The 12,171-nt window shown below is 51.6% G+C and overlaps 1 protein-coding gene across 1 annotated transcript; it reads left to right on the forward strand.

Moving 5' to 3' along the window:
• Positions 1-3,846: 3,846 nt before the first annotated feature.
• EVX1 (even-skipped homeobox 1) lies at positions 3,847-7,576 on the forward strand. The gene is made up of 4 exons (XM_030504796.1): positions 3,847-4,059; positions 4,158-4,595; positions 6,075-6,325; positions 7,046-7,576. The coding sequence occupies exons 1-4, from the start codon at positions 3,975-3,977 to the stop codon at positions 7,574-7,576; spliced, it is 1,305 nt and encodes a 434-aa protein (XP_030360656.1). The 5' UTR covers positions 3,847-3,974.
• The last annotated feature ends 4,595 nt before the right edge of the window (positions 7,577-12,171 follow it).

The raw sequence follows: 12,171 nt of genomic DNA on the forward strand, positions 1-12,171 counted from the left end.
GCGGTGGGAGGGGAGAGCTGCTTCGGGCAGCCAACAGGTAAAGATAAATAAGTAAATAATCAAGAATAGGTAGATGCCCTCCAAATAGATGCCGGGATCCGACATTCAGAGCTACACGGAGGCAGAAACGTACCCTCGGATCCTGTAAACGCCATGACATGCTCTCTTAAGCACATCGCACTCAAGGCTCTGTCCTCTCGCTCCTCAACACCACTTACGTGTTATGTGCTGTCATTGTACCAGCTTGTCTTTACACCCCGGAATAATGCGCCTATTATTCTCTTCTCTCCAAAGCTTCCACCTCTAACCATGTCGTAAAAAATAGCCTTAATAAAACAGTGATAATTACGCCATTATTGTTAACACTACCCATTAAAAATTTAAAAATAGGCTTTCTGGTTTGGTCACCCATTGGCACTACGTATCAGTGTTTTGTTCGGCAGTAAAACGTTCCGCGATATGTCAGAACTTTCTTCTTATTTTAAAGATGTCAAGACTTGGATTTTTAGAGCAACTCAAGGCGCACCGTGGGTTCCCAGTCGTAATTGGGCATCATCGGTCACAAGTTATTGACACCCAGTTGACCGGCGAAGGAAAATAAATATCCCGCGGGAAAGGAGTGTGTGGCGCCTTCTCCAGGCTTAGCACTTTCAAGGAAAATGCCTGACTTATGAGTGTATGACTCAAGCAATTTTTGAATGTCCCCCTATGATTTCCTTGTTTTGGGGAGGGGGAGAGTTTCATTTGCTTTTCGGATACGGGGCACCTTTCAGCAGAGGTAGTGCTGAAATGGGTGCATTACCCTTTTGAACGCGGTCGCCCTGATCTCGCTTCGGCAGCGAGGAAAGCTGTAAACTCTGAGAAATAAATCAGTTTGAAAAGTTTGGAGGATAGTTATGACATCCCGGCTGTGACCAAGCGAGTGAGAGAGACTTAATAGGTTTTAAATCTCGGTCTGGAACAGGCAAGGAAAAAAAAGGAGGGGGGTGGGAGGGGACAAAACCCCGAAGAGATACACTTTCCAATCTGCCTGGAAATTAATCCCAAATGAGGGAGTCTCCTTCCAAATCGGTCTTGACAGATCTGTGGGAAACACTAGACAGAAGGCAGAGCGCCGGACCCGCATTCCCGGCGAGGCACAGCTCCGCCACCGCGGCGGGGAACGGGATGGGCTCCTTGCCTTGCCATGCCGTGCCACCGGCTGTCCTTTTCCTGCGGGATGTGAAAATAGACATTTGAAGAAGCTTTTATCAACCTAATCTAAATTGACCCCAAAACTTCGAGTCCAACAGAGACTTTCTTTTTTTCTTTTTTTTAATTTTTTTCCTTTCCCCTTTTCTCCTTAGGACTCCACTTGGGCCTTTAACTCTCTGTCTTTACCCTCGGCAAATAACCGCGTGTGTCCGTGTGCGGCAGCGTGCGTCTGTCCGTGCGTGGATGTACCGCAGCCGTCCGTGGCAATGACCATCATCTCGGGCTCAACAAAATCTCCTACCCGAGGTACATGACGGGAGGCATCCTGGTGGGAAAGGATTAAGTATGGGGTGAGGAAGGAGGCAGCAGAGGCTTGTAAACGAAAATGGTAAAATCTGTGGGGATGGGCCATCATAATCCACGGGAACCATCCCCAGGGCTCCAGCCTGCCAGAGACAGGATTTCCCATTAACCTCCACAGTCGTCTCCATCGCCTGCTTTGAGGGCTCTCTCTCGTACTTCAGCTCCCGGTTACTGTTTGATTTAGAAAGAGACATGGATATCCCTCCTCTTCCACCCCCCAGACTCGTAGTAATGGGGAAATCCTCTCCGTCCACCACAGACAACGGCCTCCTCCGACACGGCTACTTGGCCGAGCTAGGCAGGAGGCTGGAGGTGAGAATTTCCCCTCGAGCCTGGGACTACCCTGGGCCTGGAGGGAGGCCGAGCTTCCACCCCTCCCTCCCCAGACGTGACAGGGAAAGAATCAGGCCCCCCTCCCCCCCCAGTGCAAACTGCAGGGACCATGCCGCCGGCCTTGGGAAGCTGTATCAGTGCGACACGGGCACAGCGCTCCCCGAGACCCCCCCGTCTCCCCTTGCCTGGCCCCACAGCACCGCTCCGCACCCCTCTGTGCTGCTCCGCGCAGCGGCATCAGCGCTGGCCCTCCGCCTCTCCTGAGAAGGGAGAAGGCGCGCTACGGCCACCGGCCAGGTGGTGAAGCCCCACTGCCTTATCTATCTATCCATCCATTCATCCATCCATCCGTCGCCTGCTTCTCCATCAGCCGGACCTAATCCTGCTCCCCCAGCTCCCGCACAGTCCGTGGGGCAGAGCCTGGCTGCGTCGGATCCTCATGTGGAGCTGGAGAGACACACACCGGTTTAGAGGCTGGCAAGGGAGAGAAGGGAAAGGGAATTTAGCAATGAGTTTTCAAGAAATTGGCAAGCTTCAGAGCAGTGCACTCATCAGACGTGTGATGGAAAGCCGGAGCGTGGTGTGTGCACGATGCACGTTTGCGTGGAAACACGCATGTGTGTCTATACACGGAGAAAGGGAGATTGGTGGCAAGAGCCCTGTGAAAAATTTTGGTTTATCCCCCTGAAATCAGTATGCGTATTGCTGGGAGCACTCCTTAATCCATGCATCCAGCAGACCGGGAATCCTGTTTGTCTCTCTCCCTCCCTGCACCGTGCCCGTCTCGCCCACAGAGCTGGGCAGAAAATCCCAGCGTGTTTCCTATTGCTCTGCCTTGTTCCCCACCGAAGTAACGTCACGTCAAATATGCCAGTAAATTCCTTACCGGGTTGGGAATGTAATTGGTCGAATGTTTTCTGTAACCTGACTAGCCAATAACACTCCGAGAAAAAAATTAGAACAACCTAGTTATGACAGATGGTTAAAATGACTTGACACTACACGTGTGAGTCAATATTAACTGTAGACGTGGTACTTGCCGCACTCATTAGAAAGATCATAATACGCCAAAGAGACCCCATGTGCCGCTATATTTGCGGTACAAGGTCCCTTATTTTCAGACAAGTGCTGTCTAAATAGTTGCCCTTGTCATTTCTGTTATAACAACATCTGCTAGCTAGCATAAGCTCTGGCCTTGATAACTTGCATTCCTCGGAGCCTGAATTACGCTTGGCAGATCTTCTTCTTGCAGTTTTTCCTCCTGAAAGCAGGTAACAATTTACGCAAAACAATTAGGTAAAAAGGAGAAAGGGGAGGAGACGTCAAACCCTCTTAAAAGTGCAAGAATCGTAGAACAAATTGAAACTGCGAGGGAAGAAAAAAGAGTAAAAGACAAACAGCAGACAATTAGAATAACTACAGCTATGAAAAGTGAAGTAGTTGTATCTTTTCAGCTGTAAAACGCAATAAATATACAACCGCGATTCCAAATTTTAAACTAACGTTTTAATCTCAGTCAACAGAAGTCAATAGCAGTTATACGAGCAGGAACCGATGTTGAACCAGAACAAGAAGTCAAAGCTATTTCTACATTCAAATGTCACCAGTTATTTTCCTTATCCTCAAATTTGCAAAGGATTCCTAAAGCTTTATATATGTAGTTATGCGGAAGCTGATTGCCAGCAATAAATAATGCATCCAAGTAAGAGGCTTGAGTATGCATCTTCTCACTTCCAGGATGCAGCTAGGGATCTTCGCCTCAATTCTACATCAAGGTTGTGGCTTAAGGCAGTCAAAAGGCTATTTAATTGTCAGGCAAGGCTTCCCCCTGCGGAACTCCCTCCGCATGTTACAACCTCTTTGCAGCTCAGCTCCATATGCATCTCTTTTTCACACTTCCCTCTCCATCTCGGGTTCCTACACCTGGTGCATCACGCATTTAGCCCATTCGCTCCGGCTCTTCCTTTCATCTTCCCCATGGCAGACGTTTCTATTTATTCACTGGCAATCAATGTGTGGCGTCACCGGTGGTACTGTAATGACGACTGCACCATTGAGGATGACAGCTTAGAAAGAAGAGGGCAATGGTGATCCCTCCCAGAGCAGCACAGCAGAGTGTAGCGCTCGCATCACAAGGTCACCCTATCTCACCGCTTGCTCCTCTGCATCGCCAGGAGAGGGTTGCTGGGTTTGTACGAGGCTGGGGCGGGAGCGGGAGGGAGGGGGGGAAGAGATCTGCACTTTTTTCCCCCCTCCCTTAAGCAAAGCCACAATGGAAACCAGGAAGGAGATGGTGATGTTTCTGGAGGGGACACAACTTGGCGCTCTAGTTGGCAAGAGGGTGCCTAATTTGTCCGAAGCAGTGGGGAGCCCCGCACCGGAGCCACAGGAGAAGATGATCCATCGGAACTGCCTCAGCCCCAGACCTGGCCCCTTGTCGTCTCGGGAGAGAGCAGGAGGAGGAGGTGGCGGAGGAGAAGACGAAGAGGAGGTGGAGGTGCTGCCAGGGACAGGGACGGTGCCGGAGAGCCGCTCGGCAGCGACAGCACTGCTTTCGGCCGGACAGCAGCCCCCCGCCCCGGAGCCCCCCTCCAGCAAAGGGCACCAGAGCAGCTCGGACACAGAGTCGGATTTCTATGAGGAAATCGAGGTGAGCTGCACCCCGGACTGCGCCACGGGGAGCGCCGAGTACCAGCACAGCAAAGGTACCCAACTCCTTCCCATGCCTCCAGCCCCCCGCCCGCGCCGGGGCCGGGCGGCAGCACCGGGGGGGGCGGGGGGACTGCTGGAGGGGTTTTTCCCTCACCACCTGAGTGAGGGGCAGCGAAATCGGGGTGTTTATGGGGGGACCTCCTTTCCTAGCTGATTCCTCAGTTCACTGCCACCGGGAGGCTTGTTTAGGAGTCAGAGAACACGACACCGGGCAGCCCCCGCGTCCCTGGAGGGGAGCCAGGCTTCCCGCCGTGGATGCATCAGGTCTGCAGCTTGTCCCGTAGGACCCCCTTGGCCAAGACCATCAACCACTCTCTCCCTCCATCTTTTTTTTTTTTATTCTTCCCTATCGCCTGGACAGTGCGTGCTCCAGGAAATCCCTTCCGATCCTCCCCACCGCGGGGCTTTTTGTATGTGCTGGGGGGAGGAGGAGGGCAAGATCAAAAGGGTTTTCTAGCCGAGAGCTCTTTGTGGTTTTGCAGGGTGAAATGTGCCCGGGCGAGTGCGGAAGCGCCCATAAAGACCGTAAAATCGCTCGCCGACTCATGCCTGCCTCAAGTGCGGCAGCGAGGTCCCTGTTTGCACGCTGGGTTTAAAAAAAAAAAAAAAAAAAAGAAGAAGGGGGGCAAAAAAAAAAAAAAAAAGAGATGAGAGGTCCAAATTACCTTGTCACTTCTATGTCTCGGTGGCGCCAGCTCGGAAATGGTCCCAATGAATTAATTGCCTTTGGTCTCGGGCACAATGAGGGAGAGTTGCATCTGAAAGCAAATGCAGCGGCCAGGCCCCTTTTCCCCTGTCCCCCGGCCAGGCCCCTTATTCCCACCTTCCCAGCTCTGCTGAGCCCCCCCTTGCCCCGACAACAACCCATTTCTCCCTCCTCCCCATTCCTCCATCATTTCATGGAGAAGCCGGGAAGCGTGGAGAGCTCTGCCTGCCGTCTCCCATCCCTTAGAGGCTCGTTGAAAATATCCCATCCTGGGCTTTGGAAGCTGAGCCGAGAGTCCCTGAGGCCTCACCTCCCCCTTGGAGGAAGCAGGCTCTCTGTCTGCCGGCGGCTCGGCTCCCAGGCCCTGTCTAGGCTGGAGGCAGGGGCCGTGGAGCCGTGCGGCTCGGGCGGTGGGCACACCTGCCTTTCCGAGCCGCTCAGGGGCAGGGGATGCTGCGGCGGCCGCCTCCGGCTTCAGAGTACGGGAAGCGAGCGGGGAGGCATCGAGCAAACGAGGGGACACACACACAGGTAGGCTTCCAACCAGAGTGAATAAGCACCCGTCAACACTCTGCTGCATCCCCTTCTCCCTGCCCTCCCTCTTGGATGTATCCCCAGCATCCTCAGAACACCCAGGCAGGCACAGACAAGGCGAATGGGGATGAATGGGGGGGAGAAAGGAGCTCTCTGGGGAGTCGGGGGCCGAGCATCCCTCTGCTCCTGCCCTCCTTCGAGCGTGTGCCGTTGCTCCTGGCTCCCCTCGCAGGGCAGTGCTCCGAGGCTCTGGCCGGCAGCCCCAGCAGCGAGGGGGATCACCCCAAGGGCAGCGGAGGCAGCGGCGGCTCCCAGGGCTCGCTGGCCTGCAGCGCCAGCGACCAGATGCGCCGCTACCGCACCGCCTTCACCCGCGAGCAGATCGCCAGGCTGGAGAAGGAGTTTTATCGGGAGAACTACGTGTCCAGGCCCCGGAGATGTGAACTGGCGGCTGCTCTAAATCTGCCAGAAACCACCATCAAGGTACACACAGCTCGGACATGTTTCCAATTAGCACGATATAAATCTGTATGGCCAAACTTCCCTGCAAAACTCGGGAAAGCACTTTGCCAGCACAACCCTCCTTCTTCCCCCCACCTTCCCCTCCCGCCCCTTTTCTGGCCCTGCCCGCACCCTGCAGCAAACAGCAATGCGGGAGAGGGGACACGGCTCCCGGAGCCGTCCCAGCCAGCACCGCTAATCCGGCCTCTCCCTAACAGATTATTTTTCAATCCTCCCCTCAATCCATTCCAAACCTCGCTCAGCTCTTGGGGGAGGGAAGAAGAAGCCGGTAGCAGATCTTAGTTTGATCTCGCTTTGCTTTGCCTTTAAAAAAAACCAACATTTGCACATGAAAATAAAACCGATAACTATAGTCTCAGATAGTTTTGGCTGCAAAACGGCAGCAAGGAGGCAGAGCTGATGGGTTTGCCCGGAGCCCGGGGTGGGGGTCAGCAGGACAAGCCCTGGCAAGAAGAAAGGAAAACAAGCACCCTCGAAGGGCTGCTCCACTGGGTCTTCCTGTAGATTTATAGGGGCTTAACTGATCCCTCAGTACGTGATGACAACTCCCTCTGGGAGCGAGAGCTGGCGCCGGTCTCCGCCCGCCGGCAGCCCCGCTCCCGCCCGTGTCTCCCCTGGGCCGGGGCCGACGGTAGGGCGGCGGCGGGTGGGTGACGGCTCTCGCCTCCCCTCTCCCCGCAGGTTTGGTTCCAGAACCGCCGGATGAAGGACAAGCGGCAGCGCCTGGCCATGACCTGGCCTCACCCGGCCGACCCGGCGTTTTATACCTACATGATGAGCCACGCGGCAGCCACCGGCAATTTGCCCTACCCGTTCCCGTCCCACCTGCCCCTGCCCTACTACTCCCCCATGGGCATCGGCGCCACATCGGCCTCCGCCGCCACCCCCTTCAGCACTCCCCTGAGGCCGCTGGACACCTTCCGGGTCCTGTCCCACCCCTACCCGAGACCAGAACTGCTGTGCGCCTTCAGGCATCCCTCTCTCTACCCTGCCCCAAGCCATGGACTCAGCAGCGCCGGGGGCAACCCCTGCTCCTGCCTGGCTTGCCACAGCGGCCAGTCCAACGGGCTGTCGCAGAGACCTTCCGGCTCAGACTTTACCTGTTCGGCCACAACCAGGACTGACTCTTTCCTCACTTTCACGCCCTCTGTGCTGAGCAAAGCCACCTCAGTTTCCATGGACCAGCGAGAAGAAGTACCTTTAACGAGATAAACCTTCGCCTCAGGGTTATTAAAAACTCGCTCCTTTCCCGGGCTTCTCTTCCAGTTAATGTACCTACAGCCCACGTTTATTTAATCATGTTGTCTCCCTAGAAGTGGACACCTACGGGAAAAAAAGACTAAAAAAAAATAGTTCAGTCTTAAAAGGATTTACATTCCAAGGGTAAAAAAAAAAAAAAAAAAAAAAGTAAAAAAAATAAGGAGAGAAATGACTGGTGATTTATCCCTGAGAAGAATTTTAGGTACGGGAGAGGAAGAAAACCAACCCGAATGAAATATACTTCTGTAATCTCTAGAAATGAGCTGGGACTTTCTTTTCCATGGATAGACTTCTTACCAAGGGCTGGGGCTTCTGCGGGTCACGGCGTCAAATCTTATGCACAAACCTATGAGAAGGAAAATCTGAAATACTTGAAAGAAACATTATCTTGATAACGAAATGGCTTGTGCGCATGAAGAAAGCAAAGATGTAACCTACCAGAGTGTTCACAAAATAAAATCAACGAGCAAACAGCAAAACCAAAAGGTTTCTGGATTGCAACTCAACAGTATTATCCATTTGTCTCTATAGAGAAAAACAATGCTTTACCATAAAGAAAAACTGTCATTCTGTACATTACTTTCGTGGTTTATTTGCATTCTTTACTCTCCCATGTCTCCTTCGTTTTGAGCAGAAATCCGGTATTTCGTCTCCTCCTTCACTGCAATTTTTATTTTTAAGAGGCAGACTGGAATTGTCAGGGAAAAAAATACGAGCTACTGCCTCTTTCTGGGTCAGAGATATTTGTCCTTTAAATAACGATGTCCTATTACCAGTCCCTGAAATGTGCACACACTAACGAAATTAGCAAGTGATGTATATGTAAAGCGGGGTTTTGAATATCGGATGTATAATGTTCGGTGAGCAGAACCCCCGTGCCAAACGCTAACAAGCCGCCAAGGGAAGAGATTAGGTGACAGGGAGCACAACTCCTTCAGACAATCACCAGTCTGTAAATTGGAGCAAAGGCGATTTCCCTTCCTTTGTGCTTCAGCCTTCAGTTCTCTCACTGACTTATCTTTGCTGCCTCTGCTCTCTTTTTTTTTTTTTTTCTTTTTTCTTTAATTATTTAATTCAAGCCTTGGGTTTTGTGTTTCCTTCCCCACCTCTAATCTTTGCATTTGTATGTGTCCTTCACACTGGTCCCTCTTCCTTCTTGAGGAGTATTTCTTTTCACAAGACCCCCCCTCACTCCCCCACCTCTTTCAGGTATTTCGGAAAGAGGTAACATCATTGCTTTTGCTTGGATTTCTGTCAACCTAAAATTTAAAACACGCGGACACCGGGATGGGTAGCAGTTTCTTCCAAAACTGGAATTGTTTAACTCATTCTATATTATAAATATAGATAATTCTAAATAGCCCAAAGAATACACTGCCATATTTTGTTACCATATAGTAATAAAACTTAACAAAATAACAGCACCACCAACGATAATAACAACAGACACATTTTAACAACATATCGCCCATATTTTTATTGTGCTTGTTTAAAAGAAAAAGTAAAAGTGTTGCTTAAGACGAATTTCACCTTCGTGCAGTTTCTAATAGTTACAGTTCAACAAGCAGGAAAATAAATGCTGGACAGAACAAAGAAGTGTTGACACCTCCGCTATCTACTTTGTGTTAAATTGCTGAGGAGCCTCTGGTTTATTGTCACACTGGAGACTTTTTGTCCTTAGGACAGAGAGTGAATAGCAGTGTTTCCCTGTAGCGGATGGAAAGCAGGGAAGAGACACGGGCGTGCCAGGATATATTTTTCCAATTAAAAAAAAAAAAATTGTTTATTCGAGCTTTTAAAAAACTGGTCCAAACTCACCATCTTTAAATCATTAAGGGCAAATTGTTCCGCCCTTTCTAAATGAGATGTCCTCATGGACATGGAAACCGATGGCCCTTTTTGGACACTCACAAATAGATTCTCCCCCCTCTCATCCTCCCGGAAATAACAATTGTAAGGAGCGTCCAAGGGCAGAGCCGAACAACAGCCGAGCTTTGCAAGCTTTTCCCCTCCTTGGTTTGTCTTTTAGCAGACAGGAGAAGAGCCAGTCAGAGAAACCAGGAGCTGCGGAGTGAGTGCCTGATACCCCTCGCGGCGACCCCCGGGGCGAGGAGCGCTGAGGATGCCGAGGGGCAGCTGAGCGCTGCCCCGCAAACCGGGGAGTCCTGGGCTGCCCGGGACCGGGCGGAGGCACCTGCGGGGCCGCGATGACAATGCAGGATGCGGCCAGGAATGCTGCTGCTGCCACCACCGTGGTTTTTGCTCTTGCAAAAAGCCTAGTTCGCTACATGCCATTGCCTGGGGCACAGGGCAGTGTATATATATATGTATCTATCGAATATATATATTTTTTTCAAATACGTATATTTTCTATATCTAGGTGTGTGTCAGAAAGGTAGTATTTAACCCGCTGTTTACCGCTTTCACCCTTAAAGGGGACACCTCCACGTAAAAGCGGACAGCGGGGAGGCAGAGCCCGGGAGCGCGGCTCGCCCGCAGCCGGCCCGCTCCCCGCTGCTCGGTCTCGGAGGATGCTGCGGCAAAGGGTGACTGTGAATTTCTCCGTGGCTCGGTCACAGGGCAGAGATTGCCTGCGACAGGTAAACAGGCTGCGGGTCGCGGTAGTGCCAAGAGTATTTTCAGCTAATAGGGGAGGGAAAATGAGGTGTCTGGAGCGATATTGGAAAGTACAAGATCGATGATCCGTCCTCGTGTCCAATCAGCAGCCTTTAATTGACTGTATTTTCTAGGTAATTGAGCCGCTGTGCTCCTAAATTGAACTGGAAGATATAACAATACATCTCACTGGGAGGAATTACTCATTACTTCATAATGAAATTTTCCTTTTGCTGCGTGGGGCCGGCGCCGTTAACGCCTTCACTGCCGGTGGGGGTGCTCGCTCCGGTTACGCGTGGGGCATCACCGGCGGCGGGGGGCAGACCCCGGGCACCCAGCCGGCAGCAGGCTCTGCTTCTGGACCCGAGCCACTGCCACCAGGCAGGCAGGTTTCCCTTGCCTCGCCTTGGCCGGGGATGAGACACTTGGAGGAATCAGGGTGAGCCCTGGGGGGAGCTGGTTGTGGGCACCCGCCACCTTGGCACCAGCGGGCGCGGAGTTGTCTTCGGGGTGCCCCGTGTGCCGCATCGGCTCCGCTTCGCAGCCAGCCAAATTCAGCTCCGAAAGGCCTTCCCACCCCCCCTTGTTAGCCTTTGATTGATTGCCTTATTAAAGCGTGTTCTTGTAAGTGTGACCGAGCTGATTGCACCGCATATGTTTGGGATAATGCTCATTTTAAACAACTGAATAATAATACTACTAACAAAAAAAGGACCAGAAGAGGAAGAAGATGAACTCTAGAGAACGGGTTAAGCCTAAACGATCCCGAGGAGCAGCGCTGTAACTCGCGCATTAAATCGCTCTGTAACTATCAAATCACTCAGCCCATCTTTGTTGTGTTTTATGTGTCACCTCCTGTACCATTAAGTAAGATAGTGCCGAGACCGCTGCTTACTTCCGTGTCTTAGACTATGTTTTTATTAAGGTTGGATGATTAAATTGGATAGGATCTGCTTTCCCAGCACTATTCTTTTCTCCAGCCCCCAAACCATTAGCAAATCGGATCTCCATATTTCATATTTTCTGTTGGGTTGTTAGGTCGTTTTGCTGGCACCTGCAGAAAGGCATGCGGCTCCTTGAGCTTTTTAGCTTGTCTATCTGAAGGTTCCTTTTGTTTTCTATTACGCTTCTGCTCGCCTGGCTACTTTATTTTACTACTGAGTTGAGCCTCTGAAAACACCCTCCGCCATATGTCACCCCAAAGCCCGCTTACAATAGCGTCACCCTAGGGTAAAGCCGACGTCAAGATGAGCTGGCGTCTCGTTAACACAAATGGCTTCATTTAGGCGCATCAGGTTCCTGGATGCGTGTAAAGTGTTGGGGGGGGAACCCAGTGCCACGGCCTTTTGCTGCATCCTGCTCCCCAGAGCCCCTCGTTTGTTGCCTGCTCCCTCCAGAGCTTCCCCGAAGACGGGGGGATCCCGTCCCCCCTCGGCACCTGCGGAAGGGCTGACCCTCTTGTGGGTCGGGAGAGCTGCTACGGGGCAGGAGATGGGGTCAGGGTTGATTTGGGCAGGTCCCCGCCAGAGCTGGTCCCTGTCTCCAGAAAGTTTTTATTCTTTTTTCTCTCTCTCTCTTTTAAGTAGGTGGAAGAAGACATAGCTAGCTCAGGATCTTCAGACAAGAAAACAAATCAATCACAACCTCTGGCCTCCAACTCACAATCGACCGTTTCCTTCTTTTTGCATTTTATTTTATTTTATTTCTTTAATCCGTTAAACGGAGTGTACCTACGACCAAGACCGTAGCGCAGGTTTGCGCTAATATTTGCAAACCACATCTTAAAGAACCTCCATCCGTGTGTTGCATGCACATACACACACAAAGCAAACACGCAAAGTGATTTTCCCTGCTGCCCTCTCTGCAAAGAAGTGCCTGGGACTTCAGAGATAGAAATTGCCACTTAAGAACATCACATGAAAGTATTAAGT

This window comes from Strigops habroptila, chromosome 1, assembly GCF_004027225.2.
Source record: "Strigops habroptila isolate Jane chromosome 1, bStrHab1.2.pri, whole genome shotgun sequence".
Lineage (NCBI taxonomy): Eukaryota > Metazoa > Chordata > Aves > Psittaciformes > Psittacidae > Strigops > Strigops habroptila.

Excerpts from the sequence above, each read along its gene's own strand:
- EVX1 (XM_030504796.1), top strand. The coding sequence starts at position 3,975 with ATGGTGATCCCTCCCAGAGCAGCACAGCAGAGTGTAGCGCTCGCATCA. Across the intron at positions 4,060-4,157 it reads ACCGCTTGCTCCTCTGCATC|CCACAATGGAAACCAGGAAG; the intron begins GCCAGGAGAGGG and ends CCTTAAGCAAAG. Across the intron at positions 4,596-6,074 it reads CGAGTACCAGCACAGCAAAG|GGCAGTGCTCCGAGGCTCTG; the intron begins GTACCCAACTCC and ends CTCCCCTCGCAG.